General features: G+C 44.2%; 1 protein-coding gene across 1 annotated transcript; it reads left to right on the top strand.

Moving 5' to 3' along the window:
- Positions 1–133: 133 nt before the first annotated feature.
- On the top strand, positions 134–22948 carry LOC308400463 (A disintegrin and metalloproteinase with thrombospondin motifs 15-like). Its single transcript, XM_080888168.1, has 8 exons — positions 134–1281; positions 6297–6429; positions 8343–8510; positions 12691–12974; positions 13069–13246; positions 15842–16017; positions 16707–16882; positions 17362–22948. The coding sequence occupies exons 1-8, from the start codon at positions 328–330 to the stop codon at positions 18137–18139; spliced, it is 2847 nt and encodes a 948-aa protein (XP_080744294.1). The 5' UTR covers positions 134–327; the 3' UTR covers positions 18140–22948.
- The last annotated feature ends 318 nt before the right edge of the window (positions 22949–23266 follow it).

Here is a 23266-nt window from a genome sequence, read left to right as displayed (position 1 = left end):
ATGCTCATGTCGCTCATGCTGTACGGCAACAATAATATTTGGAGAGCTACAAGTGGCTGCGCTCTGCAGCACAAAGCGCGCAGCCTGGCCAATGAGCTCCGTCCTGCACACGCACTCAGATTTCTGTTTGACAGCGATGCTCGAGTTTAGCGCGACTTTAAAACTGAGCAGCTCAGAGAAGTTCGCGTGCAGACAGGAAACGGTGCAAGATGGGAAAGCAGCAGGGAGGACGCGCGAGTGCATAGGCTTTTAAAAGACGCATGGGCTGAGCTTGGTGCCATTGCGCACAACTTCTTGAACGGCGGACTGTCCCGAGTGGGAGCAGAGATGGCGATGCCGAGCAGTTCTTTCGTTCTTTTTACGCAGTTCTTGCTTTATTTGAAGGTGACACATTGCATGGAGGTCGATTTCTGCAGACCTGTTCGCCTGAGTCAGAAAAAGCCCGGAGTGTATTTGCACCGGCGCGCCGAGCAGATGAATGAAGATGAGATCGTGTTTAGACTTCGTGCATTCAGAGAGGATTTTTACCTCCATCTGTCTCCAGATTCCAGTTTCATTGCAGCTGGGAGTGTTTCAGCACCCGACACCTTTGCAGGCTCTGAATTCAGGGAATGCTTCTACTCCGGCTATGTCAACGCAGACCCCGACTCCTTTGCCGCGCTGAGCCTGTGCAAAGGCCTGCAGGGGGGATTCTTCTATAACGGCGTGGAATATTTTATTAGCCAGACCGAGACTGAAGACGCAGGGGCCGCTTCTGTGCGTGGAAACTCCTTCGACAGGACGCATATCATTCGCCGCCGCAGACGCCCAGCGCACTCAGCTGGAAACTTCACCAGCAGGTGTGAAGTTCCACCTGACACCAACTTCACCGTCTCCCTGGAGAGATACAAGTACATGAGAGAACTGGAGACGGACGGCTTGACCGAGACTGTGCTCAATTCCTTGGGGAGGTCTAAGAGGTTCGCCGCCGTCCCCAGGTTTGTGGAGGTGCTGGTTGTGGCAGATGAATCTATGGCTAAATTTCACGGGGATGGCCTAAAGCATTACGTTCTGACCCTCATGTCAGTAGCAGCCAGGCTTTACAAGCACCCCAGCATCCTCAACTCCATAAACATAGTGGTGGTGGGCTTCATGGTGATAAACGACGATGACAAGGGACCGAAGGTTTCCAGTAATGCTGCTCTGACTCTGCGCAACTTCTGCTCCTGGCAGAAGAAGTTAAATAAACACAGTGACAAGCACCCCGAGTACTGGGACACAGCCATTCTGTTCACCAAACAGGTAGGTCAAAGAGCCAGAGCTGCATTAGAGATGTGGGTGCTGCAGAGAACAGAACTACTGCACTCATGGATGGATGGTCAGATCCTGGAGTCTGGGGCACAAACACGTACAGGGCCCCCTGTTCACTTAGACACCAAGACTAAAACACAGCTGTAGCTGAAGTAGATGCATTGTGTCATCCAGGGGTCTCAAACCTGTGGCCCGGGGGCCACTTGTGGACCACGTCAGCCCTACTTGCTGACATGAAGAAATAACGCAGTTTGTCCCTTGTTGTCGAGTGCAATGTTAAAATAAGTTCTTTAAGAAGCCCAAAATGATTTAACATGAAGGCGACATGAGCAGAGAGCACAAACACGCTGAGGCTGTGTTACTCAGTGACAGACTCACACTCATGTCTGCAGTTTGATTTGTTAAACACAAACACAACGACAGCAGCAGTGCTGCCACGTGTGCACAGACAGCACCAGTGTGTGTGTTCAATGAAAGGATCCAGTTAGTTAAAATCTGTGTTCACGTTTGCAGTTTGCTCTTTTTATACAATATTTGAAATTTTAAAAACAAACAAACAAAACATTTTAGGAAATATTTGTGGGTGTTTTCTTGTTTATTTGTTTGTTTTTGTACTACTTGAACATAAAGTGTCCGTCCAATGAGACGACAGTGCCAGCAGTGGCCCACAGCTCATGTAAGTTTGAGACCATTGATGTAATCATTGTGTGTCTGTCTCAGGTTGTTTGATGTTTTGATTGTCTCTTTGTATGTTTGCGTCTGTTTACGTCACACAGTGAGTTTTTGTTGGGGTCGTTTGTATCTCTGTAGTCATTTACACGTCTTTGTTGGGCCTCATCGCTGTTCTTTTGGGCATCATGTGGGTTTGTGTTTCGTAGTATCTTTCGTAGTACTTTGCTCCCCTTTGCAGTTGTTGCTGATTGCTTGAGGTCGTTTCGTGTCTCTGTTTGTTTTGCTTTTACTTCACGTCTCTTCATCTCGACACTACGTCTCTGTGTCTTTTTTCTTTGCATTGCTGTTTGAAACTGTCTCTTTGCAGGGATTTAGTGTTTCTCCACCTCCTTGTAATTGTTTCACAGCTTTTTTGAGCTGTTTTGCATTTCTGTGGTTGTTTCGTGTTTTTATAACTATTTGATTAGTATGTCTTTAGTGGGTGGTATAAATAGACTAGGGGCCCTGAGTTTGTAACCAGTAGTTTGATACTGACTTTCCAGCATTGCAGGGTTTCAAACACCCATTTCACACGACCACAGCTAATTAAGGTTGTCGTGTTTATCACCCCAGTTTTAAAAGGTGGCTTACTTGTTGCTTCTAGGTTTGATTGTTAGAGTGTAGAGCAAGCCTGACGACGATGCAAACTCCCAGAGACCTTAAGAGTAATCCTCAGCAGCAGCAGTAGTGGCGGCAACAGTGCTTGTCTGTGACTCTGTGTCACAGGCTATCGTTATCAAGATGTGATGATAACACAAATGGCCAGTGTCACTGTGGAGACTTGTTATGATTCCTGCACAGCTGCCACATTTACCCATCACTAGTGATCAGTAGGCTCAGTATAGGTGCAGCTACATCCCAGGACTTGCACAGCTCTGCGAGTCCCCTTTTCTGTTGGCTGCTGCAGTGCGTCAGTGGAAAAGACCAGCTGAGCCAGTTCTTTCCATGAAAGACCTCACCTCTATCTGCCTCAGCCGAATAAGAACTGGATTACTATCTGCCTGTAGTGGCCATCTTCATACTATCAAAAACTCTGTAAGAATCCAGCTAGAATTCCAACGACTCCCTCATTTATTCAAGCTGATGTAAGTTGGCACCGTCTGAAGAGTTCAGCCTGTTCACAGCTGTCAGATAATCCCATGTGGTCACCAGAGCTGTAAACACTGGCTGATTCTTACTTCTCCGTCTCTCCCTCTTCAATGCCTGCTCATTATCGGGGGTCATTTTTCCATTAGGTCCACTTTGGCTGACGGTCTGATACACGTCGGCCTCCTTTGCTTAACACGTAGCAACATACAGAAACATTTACGTCAAAAAGAATGAAAAATTGTTCCAGTGTTGGGAACCATCCCTTAATCACACTGTTATATATAGGAAAGTCCAGGTCCAGTGCTGTTGTCCTTGTAGGGCACAGTGACTCCAGCTGCTGCATTGGAAAAAATAATGCAATAGGTTATGAAGTCTAAGATGTGTGGAGTACACATGGTTGGCAGTGTGTGTTACAGCCTTACTGGGCCAACACTGGGTTAACAAGTTCATTTTCAGCTGTCTTCATATTTACTTGGAACACACAGGTACATGAAAGCCACTTGGCCACAAAATCATTCCTGACTTGACATAATGAAGCAGAGACACAAAGAAACCTTTTCAGTGAGCCTCGTGACAGAACTTTGCTACAAAATTACTGATAATCGTTGAATTGTGGCCATTATTCCAAGAAGTTGTTCAGTGGGAAAATACAGTTTGCTGTAATGTTGAACACCAAGCAGGTGCAGCGTGTGCAGCGATGCTCTAAGCTAAAGTCACAGACTAATGTGGACGTAAGCAGTGGAAACGTCGTACTCATTCACCAGTCTATTTGTATTTGTTAGTGTCACTTAGTGTTCATAGTGAGTTGTTACATTACAATCTGTGACTTGTCATGTTACTAAGTTATCAAAAATAAACAGTGTTAGCGTGGACACGTTGGTTAGACTGCACAGAGAGTGTTAGCCTATTGGCTAATGTAGCTCTGGCTGTGCTAGCTCTATCGCCATCAGGTTTGTATTAGGTAAGTGTGGTTAACCACGACACCATAGCCACAACAAATAACCAGCAACAAGCTTGGTAATGTCTCTCAGAGTGACAGTTTGAGTTGAAACCTCGCTAGTGTGGTTTCTGAGCTGTGGTGGTGGTGGCCCAGCCAAGGGGCCAGAACTGTGGTACACTACTGACTCTGAGGCTCGCTTTGCTGGCAGCAAGACCAGCTAACGGATGAGGTCAGCTAGGAATCTCTGTGGATTATGATGTTTGCGGACGACGCTGGAATCTGTAGTGAGAAAAGGAAGCAGATGGAAGATAGCATGGGGAAATGCTATGGAGAGAAGATGAAAGCAGAAGTAAGGCAGTGCTGGCAGGGTGGAGTCGGTGGGGCGAGTGTCAGGGTTGATTTGTAAAGGGAAGGTTTACATTATGCTCGTGAGACTTTGTGATGTGTGACAGAAGTGTTTGTAGGCAAAGAGAGGCAAAGCTGAGATGGACAAGTGCAGAGGACGGATCGCAGGTATGTTCAACAAAGCGTGTTGATTGTAGAGCTGCAAGGAAGCTCCACATTTTGAGTAAAAGAAAAAGAAGAGTTTTATAGAAATAGTGAAGGAGGACATGCAAAGGGTTGGTGTGAGAGAGGAGGATGCTGGGATATGATCTACCATGGTGACCCCTACAGAGAGCAGCCAGAAGAACAAGCAGCACTGCCATCAAAAGGTGTCATTATCACAAAATCGGAAGCACATGCCAGACCGCAATTATCAGCCCGCGAAGATTCACGCAAATCACTCCGAAATGCACAGTCCAACCTGTCGGCTGTCTCGCTAGCTAACTTCAACATGCTCGCTGACACAGCTGTAAGTTTGGATGCATCTTGCTCAGCAGCTGCATCCCACTGAGGCAGAGGGAGAAAGATGCTTTCCAAATCCTTAAGGGCCTTTCCTTTTCCTTCAGCCGATCGCTTGAAAAACCACACTATATAACTCATCACTTTGTAACGCTGACATTTGTTAACAACAAGCGCAGTATACACCTGAGGCTGATGGGAACGCCAGTTTTATATAAACACAGCCATAAATTAAAGCAACGACCATTTTCAAAATTTGATCCACTGGTGGTTACAGCAAGGCCAGCACCTCATGAAGCAACACATCAGTGTTCTTCTGGAAGGAACATAAACACCTCTGATACTCGATGTTGAATCTTTGCACATTGGTGCTGATTTAGGAGACGACTGAAATCCAAAGGAGAGCTCCTCTGGGGACCCTCAGTGTCACACATGGAAACCAACCCAACACTTGTTGAAATGTTTCAGTTTGGACAAAACCACCAGTGATCTGTCCTCCTTGTTCTCAAACCACATTAACAGCATAGCTAGAAGATAACACCACAGCTGTAAATGTGGGCACAGGTGTGGGGATCATCCTGGTTTTGGAAGTTTTGTCTTGAAGTTTTTGTCTTGAAGTTTTGTTTTGAGTACAGACGACTCCTCTGTACAACTTACTTCAATCATGACACTTTTGCAATTCAATCAAATTACTTTTCTAGAACCAGCAGCCACCATAAAGGCGCACGACTGTGTTCAGTTCTGGTGCAGCAGACTGTGGAGTTTTACTCTGAATACCACTTTGAAGGAGTGCTGTGAAGTTTACATCAAGTGTAGGTTAAAGTACTGTCTGCATTTCGGGGGGAAACCTGCATTTGGTGGCATCTGGGTGCTCCGAAACTACAGGTTTTCTCTAAAATGTTGTACAGAGGGTACAACAGGACATATCAGGACAAATATATATTTAATAAAGGTGCTCAGACAACAAATAAAACAACAGACTGATTCTTATCAATATAAAAACATCAGATGTTCACATAAAACCAACAATTTACTTTGAACTGTTCTGTAAATTAAGAATGGGTGAATGTAAGCAGAGAGTAGATGGGAACAGTCTTTGCGATGAACACAGTCAGATAGATTCCTGTGGATTTATTCCACTCTGCGCTGCGCTGGAGGTATATTCTTACCTCTGTACAGAAACACAAAGAGGAAATCTGTGGCAGCCCATCTCCCCCGACCCTCTGCTTCAATATATTTTAAGAACAGGGAATAAGCAAACCACACTCCCACATGCTTTGAATTAGTTCCTTTCATGGTCTGTTCAATGTGTTGCTCAGGGCCCAGCCACACATAGCATGTTTGGAACATGGCCCGAGTCCAATCTGATTTTTCAGGCTTCCAATGAGAATAAAGAAGCACACATTTGTCTCTGTGTCACCAGGATCTTTGTGGAGCCACGACCTGCGATACGCTGGGGATGGCTGATGTTGGGACCATGTGCGACCCGAAGAGGAGCTGCTCCGTCATCGAGGATGACGGCTTACCCTCGGCTTTCACGACTGCTCATGAACTTGGTCAGAAGTTTTCTCACATTATGCACCTCATGCTAAACCAACACGACCACAGAATGACTTTTTATTTGGGGCTTGACAAACTTGTATGTGCATAATCAGTGCGCAGACTAGCCCGGCCTGTGGGACTTATTATTTTCATGGTGAATTGTATGGTTGCGGTTCTTGGTCTTGATCCTGGGGGACTGGTGGGTTTCAATCTGTCAAATGATTTAATTGCCTTCATCTGATGCTGTGTTTGAAAATCAGTATCATTACAATCAAAAGCAGCGCTCAGTGTTTCACCGAGCAGCCACACCATGTAACTTTGTATTCTGGCAGCTGCAAATGGCTGCTGTGAAAAATCTCAACTATTTCATTTGATATCATAAAGCAACATCTTTAACAGTCCAGCCAGTCTGTGGAAAGGAAAGGGGCAACGAAAGCACAGGAAATATTACTGGTATGTCCAGCAGTGGCTGCTAATTGTAAACTACATACATAAACTATTGTTCATCTCCGAACATTTGGGGTGGAAGTGAGTGACACGAGCAGATTCATACTACTGTTGTGTCTGTGAGTTAGCTATTAGCTACAGCAAGCAATTTAGCATAAAGGTCTGAAGATACTGGGAATGGCTCGCCTGCTTCATCCAAGCTCTACTGAGTACTGTTACAAAGTACACTTTGGCACAAACAGCTAGCTCTTAGCCCTGCCCCCAGTGCTTTTCTTTGTTAGGCTGGCTGTAGCCAGGTTAGCCTCATTAGCTTAGCCTCTTACGCAACCCACAAACATCACTTCGTTTTTACTCTGTCGCGGCGGGGTGCGCCGGTGTATTTGGAAATAAGACCCAAAAGCAGATGCTGATTGGGTTTTAATGAAAAGCGAGCCTTTATTTGCCTGGTGGCAGGAGTTAGACATAAAAACTAAACGAACAGAAACACTGAGAAACACCGTGACTGTGACTATGGGGGGGATGACAGACGACCTGACAATAACTAAACAGAAAAGCACAGGCGAAATACACACAAGGGTGATTAGGGTAATGAAAACACACGAGGACACAGCTGATACACATGAACCTAATGACGCTACTGGGAAGTGAAACTAAATACAATGACCAAAGACCACAACACTCTTTCAAAATAAGACAGGAAACATGGAGAAAAATACAGTAATCGATTAAATAAAACTAAAATACACACAACACTGGCTCACAGACCCAGAACCATGACATACTCTGGATAATGTTTTTATTCTGACATGACAGTTACCAGGTTATATGAAATCCTAGTTTCAATGTATTACGGTGATTGTGCACCATAATAAATTCATTTTGTAAAATTCTTCCAGAATTTGTGAAGAGCCTATTAGCTAGCTAAATTACCAGCATAAATCTGTGACTCCTAATGAAAACATAAATAGGTAATTCTTCTCCGCCTGCTGCCTTAATGTTTAGTAATAGATAGCATTAAACTGCACAAACTTGTAAAAACTCCTGAGACTGAGTGACCGCTGAGAAACCTGCTGAAAAACAGAGGGCTTTAGCCTGAAACCAGATGCACGAGTAACCCGAGAGGCCCAGGAGAGGCATTGGTTTACACTGTCCTCATATATGTTAAGTAATTACACAAGTTCCCCCTCGAAATAATCCGGTCTCATGAACGACCGCATTAAAACCACAGTTTATGTTTCTTTTTTATTTTGGAAGGCACTGCTTGTATTTAGGGAACGTAATGATTTCCTTTGGAAATAAAGTGCTCTGTTCCTGACATCAGCTTCAGATGACTGAGTAGAGCTGCTGTGTGTATGTAAACGATTTGTCTTTGCATTAATATGTTCGCATTTCTCTTTATCTCCGCACGAACTCATTGTGCTCGTGTTTTACTGAAAACAGAACCAAAATGAGTCCTCCTCTTCCCACTGTTTTCCCTCAGGCCACGTTTTCAACATGCCCCATGACAATGTGAAGGCATGTGAGGAGGTATTTGGGAAACTAAAGGACAACCACATGATGTCTCCCACGCTGATTCAGATAGACAGGAGCCGACCCTGGTCTGTGTGCAGTGCAGCCATCGTTACCGAGTTCCTGGACAGAGGTCACGGTTAGTAAACACTTCCTGCTTATGTTTCTGGACTCTGATTAACATCTAATTATGTCCAGGCGTCGTCATCCAGCTCTCAGCTGGTAGCAATCTGACTGTACCCACAAAATGGTTTTTTTGCCTGTAATTTCTGCTTGATTTCATGCCAAATGATATTTCTGTTTAACATGTTTTCAATCATTTGGATTCAGTTATTGAACTGTGCCTCACAATCATATTGTTTTATTTTAAAAAGTCGGAGCAATTTATCTAAAGCAAGTTTATCACTGGAGTGTTTAGTTAGAACCAGGCCACTTTTAAAAGGTGCACACGTAGTAATTAGTCAAATGACTTTACAAATTATAAAGATGTTGGTTATAGAGAATTTTATATAAATACTGTTTGTCATTGCAGGGGCAACATTTTAGTGGTTGTTGACGGCTTAGCACGCCCCCCTAATGTGATCGAGGTGAAAACGAAACTCACCTGTCGTCAGGCAGAACGCGGATGCTGAGGCTTGATGTGGACCAACTGGTCACACAGTTGTTTTACATGACTGGTGAACAGCCGAGGCAAGGCCACAGCATTTCATTCATATATGACGTTAAGTTGTCATCAGTTCAGATTTGATAAAAAAGTTGTACTTAACTGGTGTACGTGAAATGAAAATTCTGGATCCTCGTCCAGAAATCTTGTTTTTCTGACGGATCACTCGGTTTCTTCATTTCTAGCCAAGAGCAAATTTCTAAAAGACAAGTTAACAGAGTGATTAGTGTTATCTGCCGGTCAGACATCAGTAAGAGACATGGTGGACGTCCCATCTGGATTCTGTTGATTTTCAGTCTGGGTTCTGTTTCCTGTGGTCTTCATGTTTCATTCTTTGGATGAGAGTTTGTTTTTTTACTACATGTTAGAGTTTTGAGCCAGAATCAGAGAAAACCACCGACTGTATGTAAACGATGTACATAGACCTCATGATATCACCTGTTTGTTGTTGGGGGCTGCAATCTTCACCCATCCTCTTCTCCTTATGTGGTGCTGAACGATACGCCAGCTATCAATCATGAGGTGAAAGGTGCAGCCTGTGCCACCACTAGGTGCACGTCTTTGGACAGTGGGGAGATGCCAGAGCACCTGGAGAGGACCCGCGCAGGTAGAGGAGAACATGCAGGTGTTGCATTTGAAGACCTTAAATTAGTGATTGAGACCATAAAGTCATCATGAAGATTTCTCCGGTGAGGCCATGGATCAAGAGAGCCGAGGACGTTTCTCATATGTTATGGAATATATGATGGTTCCAAGTTTACCTTAATGTAGCAATAACTGCCAAGGACATGAGAAGTATAATATCGATGCATTTATTATGGAATATTACTTGATATTAGAGAACACAGGTGGACATTCTTGCTTCAGCAGGCACAGCTATTCAATTCTGAAGTTGTAACCTCACACACGGTTTCATAAACTTCCTCCTACGCTCTCTGGATAAGGAAACACATTATGTCTATCTACAAGCTGCCGGCTGTCCTCCAGCCAAAACACCCAGTGCCATCAGTGGACTGAGGTCATTGTAGTCCTACAAGCTCCAATAAGACTAACCTTCTCTCAGGCCTTCCTGAACAGTGAAGCAGCATCTGACAGACTAGTGCTGTCACAATAACCTGGACCTAACGGGAATAAAGAAACAGTGGAGTTTGGAACTCAAAGTGCACTGAGCTGTCGGTCCTCTGCCTGCACAGAGAGGAGGTAGAGAGGGAATATGTGGTAGGTGTGAGTATCTTCACAACAGATCGTCACATTCAAATCCATCGTCTGCATCAGCACCTGCTGACTCAACTTCTCTCAGGCTGCGTCCACGCTGGCCAGGATAGATTTGAAAACGCCGTTTTTGTCTGAAAACACTCGGCGTCCACACTATCGTTTTCTGTCGTTTTCACAGAGTTGTGCGTCCACATTGAAACGGCCCAAAACGCTCACATTTTATTACTGCGCACGCGTGAAACGCAAGAAGATTCGACCTGCCTCGTTTCTGTCTTATTTACTTTCCGGCTCTTTGAAACGTCGGCAAGATGTCGAGGAAAAGCAGCGGGTTTTTTAAATGGACTAGCAACGAGGTGGAGTTGCTGCTGCGAGTAACACAAAAGTACAAAGGTGCAAAAGCGAGTGAGAATACTAGGGCTGACAAAACTGAGAGCAAACAAAACAACTGCTGTATAACGTCCTCCGCTATCTTAGGTTAATTGGCCACGTGACTGCATCACATGACTAAAGTGCATCATCGTTTTTGAAAGTCTCTGTTTTCGCTGTCCACACTGCGACGCAAAAGCACCGTCTTCAAATGAATTCGTTTTCGAGAGCGTTTTCTAAACACTGCGTTTTCCTTCGGGAAAAACGGCGTCTCAGTGTGGACGGGCGGCCAAAACGCAGAGAAGATGATGCGTTTTCAAACGAAAGCGCATTAGTGTGGACGTAGCCTCAGTCTTCAACACTCCTGACCTGCTGCCGTGTGCTGAGGTTGACCAGCTGCTCACAGCGAACAACAAGAATCCACAGCAGGTGGTGACGGCGTCACAGCTCCCCACTGACTCCAGCTGTTTTACAAAGGACCCCACTCACTGTGAACATCACCTGTTCTTTCCTCCTGCCTTCTTGGAGGACGTACAGCTCACACATTAAAAATACAGATTCTATATTATGTTATTGTTTTAGAATAAAATGTATTATTTTCCTTTTCCAGTATTATTTGTACCTGTGTTTACCTTTCTCTCAGTTTATTTTACACGCCCTGACGTACAGCAGAGAAGCAGGACGCTTTTTCACTGTAACACTGTTATAATGACAATACACATTTGTTCTATTCTGGATTATAAATACACCAACAGAGTGATTAACCATCCTGAGGGTGACTGTAAGTGAAGTCATTAAATGTACTAATTTATTATATCACCCCTAATCTCCAGCTACCAACGACTGCCGTTCCTAAAACAAGCAAATGAACCTGAACAAGCTAACAGTGCTGAGTCATTAGCTTAAACTAAACACGATCAGGCGTCTGCACCGTCTCATGCAGAGCACACTCTGCTTGTTCACACATTATTTATAAGTTCAAGCAGTGCCTGTCTTCCATAGGCTTTGATGCTGCAGGTTTAAGTCCGACATAATGTTAAACGTGCATCATTGTTTATCTCCCTGCCAGGACCTTACATTAACTTACCTAAATGTACCTCAGCGTCAGTGTCATATAAAACAAATCAAAATGAATGCGTGAGGTGAACGTACACTGGTTACATTTTCAATTAAATTTCCACTGACTGATGAAGCTCAGTGACCTCGAATGAGTTTTCACACGTTCAGGTGACAGGAAGCATCATCCAAGTCCCGATGTCCCGTCCACAGCTATGTTATGACGCCAAAAACTGAACTCGATGTTTCGGAGAATAAAGGTCGCGTCAGACCATCACTTGCAAGGGGAGAAATATAGACGAGGTTTTTGCAAAGACAAATACAGATAATAATGAACAGGAGCCCAAAGAACAGCGTGGCCGTGCAGGCAGACCGGCTTTGTCAGAGCCTGTTTCCTGTTTTTAAACACTTCCCATACAGTTCTGTACATTTAAACTGTGTTTCTTTAGTGACATAGTGAACACGTCAGACTCTTATCCTCCGTGACATTCATTCAACTTTCATGTCGCAGCTGTTTTTCAACTATGACCAGACTCTGAGAAAAGAGGACCGGCAACATTCAGTGCTGAAATGTTTGAATTTATTGACAGCCATGCTTCTTTCCACCTGGTAAACACAAGTGCACAATTTACATTTCTTTCATCTGTTCTGTGTTTGCTCTCGTCACCGCCTCACATCCTCATCCCATTTTTAGCTGCAAAGTGTTCGTATGCTAGCTGCAGACTTTGTTTGGTACTGGGTAGGTGATGTAGTGTAGTGCACACATTTCCTGCTGCACAAAATGATGAGAGTAAAGAGACTGAACCAAAACATTCAAGGGTGTAAGAAACAGTGAGCTCAGTGAACAGCTACAAACATTTGTTAGTGCATAGATAAACTACATAACAGGTTTTTCTCAATCAGCATCACCTACATGCAAATAAGGCTTTTCTCCTTTTGCAATAATATTGATTAGCTATTTAAAGAAACTGATCACTCCATGAATAAAGCTTTGCTGTTACTCTCGGTGTGTTTCTAGGAGACTGTCTGCTGGACCAGCCTCAGAAGCAGCTGACACTGCCCGACAACCTGCCCGGCTCCAGCTACAGCCTGCACCGTCAGTGTGAGCTTGCATTTGGCCCCGGCTCCAAACCCTGCCCTTACATGCAGCCCTGCTCCAAGCTGTGGTGCACGGGAAAGGCCCGAGGACAGCTGGTCTGCCAAACTCGACATTTCCCCTGGGCCGATGGCACAAGCTGTGGCAACGGCAAGGTTTGCTACCAGGGGGCTTGCTCTGTGAAGAACAGCACTGAGCACATCAAGGTGAGACGGGGTGTGGAAAGAAAGCAGCATCCCATCCTGCTCCAGCATTTTTGTCACAGACTAGTGAACAGCTTTGATCGTTCTTTTGTCTCAGGTCGATGGTCGGTGGGGGAAGTGGGGTTCATTTGGTGACTGTTCCAGAAGTTGTGGAGGCGGAGTTCAGCTGGCAAGAAGACAGTGCAACAACCCTGTCCCTGAAAACGGAGGCAAATACTGCTACGGCCTTCGTGTCAAGTACCGTTCCTGTAACCTCAGCCCTTGTCCTGACACAGGTACGCTGATCCTCGGACCATTCACCATAAAAATAAACCTTAGCAACCATAACTATTTTTGTCCAGTGATGGCAAGTAATTCAAACAGAAGGTGGCAAAATCCTGCAATAAATCCCCCAAGGAGGGCTCCTTAAGCCTATATCCAAGTATTAGATTAGCATTAGATTAAAATGCAAACATGTGTTCAGTATTTTTAAAATTTTCTTCAGTTTTAGTCAGAAAATTTAAAAACAGTCAGGGAGGTGTATAAATACCTCATAGACTTTGCTTTGTCATTTTCCTGTTAGCTTACTTGCTAACAGTTTTCATAAGCACAGAAACAGCAGCATTAATGGGACTAGCTAGTGCTAACCTGGTACGACAGTTTCTGCTCTGTGTTCGAAGAAATTAAGTCAGCTCAGCATTAAGATTATTTAATTAATGAAAAGTTAGTTGGTTCTTAAGTAAAACGGCACTGCTGCAAGCTAACAGCTGGCTAGCTTAGAGCTCATTCACACAGGCCTAGAGGCTGGTCGAGGACCCTTTCACAACCTCATTTACTCTGGACCTGTTGCTGTCTGTCACCAGGTGGAATCAGTCACACAACCTCCAAACTTTAGTTTCTATAAAACATGCCACGATGTCAGATATTAACCACAGAGCAGCAATGAAACTTGAAAACGTGCTACAAATCGGAAATGGAGAATGTTTGCTTTCAAAGTAAAAGTGCCTTACCACTAAATCCAGCAAAACAGTCAACTTTTAATTTGAAGGCAGATTAAATGTCTGATTTGTATCCCACTCTTCACAGTTTCAGTGCTGCTTAGCCAACAGGTCAACCAATTTTACACAGCAACAGCAGCAAACACCAGCAATGCTAACTGTCCTTTTGTAGTGCGTGGCTGCGACTCCAGCAATCAGTTTTACAGAGGCTGCCAATGACTGCCTCCAACCAGTTGGGGAATAGTCAAAGGAGCTTGCAAAGAAAAGCGTCTGGACTTCTTTAAGTTGCTTGAAGACGTTTCACCTCTCATCCGAGAAGCTTCTTCAGTTCTAAGGTCAAATGGTGGAGAGTCCCAGATATAAACCTAGTGGGAGTTTCCCCCCACAGAGGGACAAAAGGACCCCCTGATGATCCTCTAATCGCCTGAGCCAAGGTGTGAAACTGGGTGTGGGTCCCAATCAGCCAGAGTTTCGGGTGAGTTCATTGTGAAACCTGGCCCCACCTTATCATGCGAATTCCTGAGGTCAGATGGCCCAGGATGTGAGTGGGCGTTAAGGCGTCTGGGAAGGATCTCAAAACTGGATTATAGATGGCAGAGAGTTGGTGTCGTAAACCCCGCCTCTGTTCAAAGATGGTCGCTCACAGTGGACATAGATGCTTCTTTCACTCCTCTTTCAAACCATCTGTCCTCTCTGTCCAAAATGTGAACATTGGCATCCTCGAAAGAGTGACCTTTGACCTTAAGATGCAGATGGACTGCTGAGTCTTGTCCTGTGGAGGTGGCTCTTCTGTGTTGTGCCATGCGCTTGTGAAGTGGCTGTTTGGTCTCTCCAATGTAGAAGTCTGAGCATTCCTCGCTGCACTGTACAGCATACACCACATTATGATGTCTGTGTTTTGGCGTTTTGTCTTTCGGGTGAACCAGTTTCTGTCTGAGTGTGTTGCTGGGTCTGAAATACACTGGGATGTCGTGCTTGGAGAAAACTCTCCTGAGTTTCTCTGATACGCCGGCTACATAGGGGATGACAATGTTGTTGCGTCTGTCCTTCTTATCCTCCCTCGCTGGTGTCTGGTCTTCTTTTCTGTGCCTCTTTGCTGACTTTAAGAACACCCATTTAGGATAGCCGCAGGTTTTGAGTGCTTCCTTTACATGTGTGTGTTCCTTCTTTTTCCCTTCAGGCTTAGAGGGAACATGTTCTGCCCGGTGGTGTAGGGTCCTAATTACTCCAAGTTTGTGTTCCAGAGGGTGATGGGAGTCAAAGAGGAGGTACTGGTCCGTGTGTGTGGGCTTCCGGTAAACTTTGATGTTGAGGTTGCCGTTCTCTTCAATGTGCACAGCGCAGTCCAGGAACACCACCGGGCAGAACATGTTCCCTCTAAGCCTGATGGTTTGAAAGAGGAGTGAAAGAAGCCATCTATGTCCACTGTGAGCGACCATCTTTGAACAGAGGCGGGGCTTACGACACCAACTGTCTGCCATCTATAATCCAGTTTTGAGATCCTTCCCAGACGCCTTAACGCCCACTCACATCCTGGGCCATCTGACCTCAGGAAATCACATGATAAGGTGGGGCCAGGTTTCACAATGAACACACCCGAAACTCTGGCTGATTAAGACCCACACCCAGTTTCACACCTTGGCTCAGGCGATTAGAGGATCATCAGGGGGTCCTTTGTCCCTCTGTGGGGGGAAACTCCCACTAGGTTTATATCTGGGACTCTCCACCATTTGACCTTAGAACTGAAGAAGCTTCTCGGATGAGAGGTGAAACGTCTTCAAGTAACTTAAAGAAGTCCAGACGCTTTTCTTTCTAAGCTCCTTTGACTACAATGACCTGGATGACTGAGAACCTTCACAGACATCTAATTTGAGGCTGTTGCTTCATTTCCAGATAAAAGCTTCCGCGAGGAGCAATGCGAGGCCTTCAACGGCCTAAACCTGAACACCAATCGGCTGGGCTCGTCTGTGGTTTGGGTTCCCAAATATTCAGGCATCTCTCCCAAGGACAAATGCAAGCTCATCTGCCGTGCCAATGGGACCGGATACTTCTACGTCCTTGCTCCAAAGGTATGCATCTGATTTTCAGCCGTTCCACTCAGGAAACAATTCTGATTGTATCTGTTTCTATCAACTCTTTCTTAACACACTGAAAAATGTGTTCAAGAACGCAAATTATGTTCATTAAATGAAAGATAAGTGATGGCTGTACACAGTACAAAGATCAGCACTGCTAGCTTTCATTACGCTGCAGTTAATTTCAAAATGAAAGTCCTGCCACGCTTGTATCTGTGTAACGAGCTCAGACATGACACCGGCCTATCAACTATTATGCTTCATAATGAATCTGAACTCCTCAGTGTTTAACACTTCAGAAGTCAGGAGTCAAAACCTGATGGGACGCTGAAGCTTTGAGTTAGAAAGGTTGGTGTGTCACTGCTTGGCCTTATTCACAGTTTGGGAGATGATGGTTACATCCATCACTTTTAAAGTGACAGGTGATGTTTTGGTGGCAGCAGAGAATCAATAGAGTGGTGAGAAAGTCAAAGATGGAGAGACAGAATCACTGCACAGCTGTGGCTTCTCAGCAACCTTTTATGAAATCAGCAGAAATACAAGCCAACGTCTCACTGACATGTTGTGGCAATCAGTCTGGGGAAGCTTCTTGGTTTGTAGTGATTTATGGCTCTGCTTTATTTAAAGTAAAGGCTGGTAGCTCTCTCTGATGTGTGTATTCATGCATGATGTGAATGTGGCAGGTTGTGGATGGGACACCCTGTTCCCCGGACACTACGTCTGTGTGCGTTCAGGGAAAATGCATCAAGGCAGGCTGTGACGGCAAGCTGGACTCTAACAGGAAGTTTGATAAGTGTGGTGTATGTGGTGGGGACAACCAAGGCTGCAAGAAGGTCTCAGGATTGTTCACCAAGCCAGTGTAAGTAATCCCCACATACAAATTTTACCTAGTACATTGCTCCATGTGACAGAATGTTTCTAAATTCAGTACATCAGCAAAGTGGAATCAAATCGTAAAGATAAAGTATCGATTTTGATAAAAAGCTTCAAACAAAGACGCAAATGTTACATTTCAACCCATATTTAATCTGAAAGACTCGCTGTACACAAACACAATTCACCTCCTAAAAAAGAAGTTCTGCTATACTTGGCACCCGAAAACAGGAAATGAAAGCTTGTGTTTAGAGAGTAGTTGGCTGAAGATGTACTGGTAAGACTGGTTCTGGTAGAAATGGCACATGGTCTTATTCTGGATTCTGTCATTGTGCTAAGTTTAGTTGTTTGCATTGTGCACTAACACATGGGACCTAATTAGTTTGTATTAATGATATTTTGGCACTTGTAATTTAAAACCACTCGGTTGGACATCATCAGTGTTTGACACCTTTTCATTTGCAGCCATGGCTACAACTTTGTGGTGATGCTGCCCGTTGGGGCGTCCAACATTGACATCCGTCAACGGGGCTACCGAGGAATGGTCAGCGATGAAAACTACTTAGCCGTGAAGAACCGCCACGGGAAGTACCTCCTGAACGGCAACTACGTGGTGTCAGCTGTTGAGCGTGACCTGCTGGTGAAGGGCAGCCTGCTGCGCTACAGCGGTACCTCCACATCTGTGGAGATCCTTCAGGCCACCAGACCCCTGGTGGAGCCTCTGACTGTGGAGGTGCTCTCTGTGGGGAAGATGACTCCTCCCAGAGTACGCTACTCCTTCTACATCGCTAAGGAGAGCAAGGAGGAGAAGACTCTGTGGAAAGAAGAAAAAAGTCATAAATCAAAGAACAGCGTCTTGGCTGATAACAACAAAATTGAGTCTAAGAAGCAGGTGATGGGGAAGAGACCCGTGAGTCACTGGGTGACAGGTGGATGGGATTCGTGCACAGTGACTTGTGGGAGTGGTCTGCAGAAGAGGCTGGTACAGTGCCAGAGTGTGGATGGACGTCCTGCTGTGGACTGTGATGGTGCTGACCGGCCCGTGTCAGTAAGAGCATGCGGGGATCCGTGTCCCGTGTGGGATGTTGGGACTTGGTCTCACTGCTCCAAGTCATGTGGGAGGGGCTTTAAAAGGCGGCTGGTGCGCTGTATTACCGAGAACGGCCTGAATCTGCCCAGAGAGCACTGCTCTGGGAAAAGGAAGCCTCAGGAGCTGGACCTGTGCAATCTGAGGCAATGCTAGAGCTGAGCAGGTGCAGCCTGGGGGGTTACCTTCAGCAGTCAAGTGAACCTTTAGCCCTAATCAGCATGATAATGATTCATTTGCTGTGTCAGGTGACTGTTACTGTGACTGAAGGGGCTACACCAGAGAGGGCCGTCTTCCATGGTCTGAAGGACAGACATTTATTCCCTAAGAGAAAGGAAGGAGACCGCCCCCTCCCAAACTGTCAAACCTGCAGCGGGAGGTTTGACTCGTGGTTTGTCTACCTCTTCCAGGACCGATGACCTAATGCCTGCATATACAAAAGACCTTCTAAGACTTAGAGTTTGCAGCAGAGCTGCTGCATCCTCAAAGACTCCGTTATGCACATAAAGACTTTTAATCGCTGTCGGAAACGTTCAAAAGACTTGTAAACACAGCGCTCACAAACTTCTTGGTATACCTACACAGGGTGAGATCTCAAAGCAAGGAAATGAAAGTTTGTGAGATTCGATCTCAAAAGCATTACTGTGCTGTGATGATGTCTTGCCTGTGTACTGGACTTCTCTCAATACTGAGGAACTGATGAAAATGTGAAACATGGTACTGTATATGTCACATTTAAGGCCTCCTTGATCCATGCAGTTTCTACATGTTCGTTTTCCTTTTAGTTACTGGTGTGTGCGATGGGCTGTTGTCTGATATGGACAAATGAAACACAGAACCCAGCTTTATATGTCTCCAAAAAGAAACAGATCCAGGTCATTAGTGACTCTTTAGGGTTAGCGACGGGTTTAAATAGCACAGAAACTCAGAAAGTGTTAGGGTGACATGGTGGTGTGGTGGATCCTGATTGGTTCAAATCCAGTCTGGTCCTATCTGTGTGGATTTCGGGTGTGTCTCCCGTGTCTGTGCGGTGGACACACAGATTAACTGGCGATTCTAAATTGACCGTGCGCGTGTGTTTGTCTGTCTTTGTACGAGCCCTGTCACAGAGTGAAATTTTGCGTTAAGTTTTCCTTTCACTCTGGATGGCTCACAGGTGACCTGGTGGATGATGAGAGGTTAGCTAAACATCAAAGAATTCCTGAATTAATGACCAAAGTATTAGTAAGTTTCGAGCTGAGCTGAAATTATATTCTATACAGTGAATGTAGTCGGTCAGTATGATGCTGTTTCTAATGTGTGTGTCTTTTGTGCAAAGAGCAACAACACATGTTCAGCTGCTTCTTCTATGTTGCCAAAGACCTGTAAGCTGGCACAAAGCCTTAGCACAGTGAAACAGCTCTCTGCAGAGTGGTTTTCATATCTGTCCTCAACCTGAAGCTGGCTTGGTACTGACAAACCCTGACCTCCAGGAGGCTTTAGATCAGGTAAAAACTTGAAATGGTGGATTGATAAATTCATGAACTACTGTTCACCCCACTCACCTTCAGAAATAGAGTCAAATTCCATTTGTGTTCCTTTAGGTAACCCCTGCATGAATATACAAACTAGGACTAAATACCTGGACCTCCAGGTAACTTTGTGTATCTTTTAAAGTACATATATGTTCTTATACATGAAAGCATACATGGCTGCACGGCTTCTTCACGTATGTAGACACATTCAGTAAAACCTTCAAATCTAAGATTAAAATGATTATTTTACAGGTTTCCTTATTTCTTTAAGATTTAACACATTCAGATTTCAGAAGGTGATGGTCGGCCAAAGTTGACTTTTCTGTAGATGCACTCATGTCCTCCCAATTAGTCAGTATTAGCATACACTAAATGTACACCTAATAAAAGGCTATAGTTCTCCTGGTTAAGCAGACAACCCATATGAAAATGTGCCTGTGTTTGTATCGGCCGCAGACCATTTTCTGCAGATTATTCCCGTCGCTTTGTGGCTGCATCCCTCCAGTTACATGGTTTAGGACTAGACACTCCATAAAGCACAAACCACAAGGGACCACAAAAGAAACGATCAGCTGTACCCACTGTACCTTTAAATGTACAATAATGTACTTCACTTTCTAAGTGAATTTAGCATTTTGACTGGTTTACCAGACAAAACTAGTGACGTGAAACCACTGCCTTATGTTTGCCTGCATTTTACAGACCAAACAATAGACGTTTGTAGTTTGCTTCCCTCCTCAGTAAAGCTTCTAAAGATTATGGAAATTAATCCGTTATTGCAAAAAGAAATCATAACTGTCTTGCTATGTTATCACTACGTCTAAACCAGTTATGACAGCAATGTAATTTTGACGTAAACTGGAGCCTAAGAAATGCTTCAGTGACAGACTTTGTGGGAAGAACCATTCAAGCTGCTGCTTCCAGTTGCTCTTCGAGGGATCAGTGAATTTGAACTCAACAGAAAGGTTCAGTGGTAAAAGCAGCAGAAATCCCTCCAAGTCAAAATAAGACCTGAATGCACTGTGAGAATCTCCCGAAAGCACTTTGTGTATGAAAAACAAAACACTTGTGCAACTGCTTAACAACATGGGGCCAAGAATGTGGAATATAACACAAGCATCTTTCGACATGGTGTCCAGTTTAGTTTGCTGTGCAGACAGTCCAAGGTTTCACATTTTAGGTCGCCTGCAGACACTGACAGATGGGCCATGCTGTACATTTATCTGTGGACATGATACATTTGTCTTTAGTCCCCTGGGAAAATTCCTGGGATGAAAATCTAGCAGGATAGATATATTTCTACTGACGAGCCACATCCTCGACTGGACACAGAATGAGTAAGCTCAGAGACGATGGCAGGACAATGGAGCACTAAAACTGCACGCAAAAAATAAGTCAATAATAATATTTGTAATAAATTTATATAGATAAAATATAAATAAGACTCCCAACCAGAGAATTTAAAAAGAACAGAGCATTAAAAGTAAAATGCCAGCAGCAGAAATAGTCAAAGAAAACCTCAGTAGATACAAACTGCAGTTTTTAATTGTTGTTTAAAAGTTATCCAAACTTAGCTGTGTGAGAAATCACTCTCTTTAAATCACGAATTAACTCTGATTAACCACAATGTGTCAGGTTGGTAAAACCACAGCGTGAGCCATTACCCATGATGGGAGAAACCCTGGACCAGTGATCAACCTTCCCAGCAGTGGCCAGCTCACCAAAGTTAAGAGTGTGTCAGTGAGTCACACAGCAGGTCACAAAAGACCTCAGAACAACATTAAAGAACTCAGTTAGCTCGGAGGTCATGATCCAACCATATGAAAGAGGCAAAGGAGAGTTCAAGGAGAAAACCTCTGCAGACCAAAAAGAACATGTAGGATGGTCTCACATTGTCCACAAACATCTCGATGAGCCCCAAGTGTGGACTGGTGAGACAAAAACTTTTTGGAAAGTTCAAGTCTCAGTATTTGGTGTCAAACTAACACAGCCTTTGATAAAAGGAAAAGTCTTGGTGTTGGGAGTGTGTCTGGTCTGCTTTGCCAACACTGATGGAATCAGGAAATCTGCTGAAATCCTGAAGGCGACTGTCCGGCTGTCAGATGGTCCCTCAAAGTCCACTTGAGCCAAAATGACCTGAAACGCAGGACGTTAGTGTCTGGACCTGAATCCAGCTGAGATGCTGTGGCATGACCTTAAACAGGATGTAAATTCTCCAGTGTAGCTGAATTAAAACAATTCGGAAAGAACTGACGAGTGGGCCAAAATCCCTCCACAACAACGTCAAACACTCGTTGTTAGTTTGTGCAAACACTTGATTGCAGCCAAGTGTGGCCCAACCAATATTTAGGTTTTTACTTTTTCACCAGAGGCCAGGCGGCTTTTGTCCCTGTTGTCTCGTAATAAATCAAATCATTATTTAAACTGCATTTTCTATTTACGGTCATCTTTGTCTGCTATTAAATGTGTTTAATAATATAACACAACATGTGACAAACATGCAACAGGAAGGGAACGATTTTTTTGTTGTTGTTTTTGCTCATTTATTATATCTGCCTACATTCATAACACAACATTTTGGACCGTTTCCTCCAGTGTTACATTTTATTCTTTGTGGTTTACAAAAAGAAAAATGTGTTTTCCTGATGAAGCTTATGGAAACAAACGGATCACATGTATCACCAAGCAGCTCCTGTTGTTTTTCCTCCCTGGTGTAGCGTTAACATGTGTTGTTGAACAGAGAGTTGATCCACGGTGTGCTGGTATGTCTGTACTCGCCATTATCCTCGCAATATTCACCAGACCACTAGCAAACCATTTACGGGTGTTTGTGGTTTCCCTTTCACATTAATTCCTTACATGCATTTTGGCAGTTCTTCTATTACAAATTGAAACGTCTGCATGTTAAACGTGTGAAAATTCCAATCAAATACGTAGATGCTAAGACGTTAACCCTCTGGCGTCTGATTGGTGGTTAGTAATGACCCCAGCTCCAACCCAAATCCCAACCTGAGACAATGAGGTTCATTTTATTACGCTGGTCTCACAGGTCTGTCCAATCAGATAAGGAGGAAAATAATAACCTTAACTGACTCACATCAAAGACTGTTCACGTCTTTCTTCCAAAACTGGCTGTTTTGTCTTCAAATTAAATATTTAAAGTATAAGATTAGTCTGAAGTCGGGTTCAGCTGTTGCTCTACTTTGAATCATAAATTCATGCATGATGATCAAATGTTGGGTTTATTGGAAGTTTGCATTGATCGACTCTGTCCTTTAACAGAAACCTTTTTTTGTGTTTGTTTAGAGGGACCAGTTACACCATCTAAAAGGTGGTGATGCTATTTTTATTATTCATGCACATATAATATTGTTTTAACTGTTGTCCCTTGTATTGTATACTATGTATACATTCATCTAGCTGAATACAATAAAGTATTGAGATATTCAGATATTCCACATTCACATGTTGTTGGCTGGATGTTTGGTGAAGCGCTCCTGTTGGTATCTGTTACATCATATTTCTGCTGTGCCAAGCAGTCTTCCACCACACGAGACAGTCTTGATACTTAAGCCCTTCCTCAACTGAAGCATGACTACAGATAAAAACACATTCATTCATCTACTTTGGTATTCTGCTGATTTAAGCTCCCTTGTCTCGACTGTGCTGTAATAACACACCGGCCTGGCGAGCGAGCCTGACGCATTGTTGGGCAGACACCATCATTCCAATCATCTAAGGACTTATTAGCCATAATATTTAACATTTT

This window comes from Rhamphochromis sp. 'chilingali', assembly GCF_963969265.1.
Source record: "Rhamphochromis sp. 'chilingali' genome assembly, chromosome: 8".
Taxonomy (NCBI): Eukaryota; Metazoa; Chordata; class Actinopteri; order Cichliformes; family Cichlidae; genus Rhamphochromis; species Rhamphochromis sp. 'chilingali'.
Note: the sequence above shows the minus strand (reverse complement) of the source record. Positions and strands in the feature narration are given on the sequence as shown.

Bases quoted from the DNA above. Each gene is read 5' to 3' on its own strand.
- LOC308400463 (XM_080888168.1), top strand. From the start codon at position 328: ATGGCGATGCCGAGCAGTTCTTTCGTTCTTTTTACGCAGTTCTTGCTT. The intron at 1,282-6,296 runs GTAGGTCAAAGA...CTGTGTCACCAG, and splicing joins CCATTCTGTTCACCAAACAG to GATCTTTGTGGAGCCACGAC. The intron at 16,883-17,361 runs GTAAGTAATCCC...TTTCATTTGCAG, and splicing joins GGATTGTTCACCAAGCCAGT to CCATGGCTACAACTTTGTGG.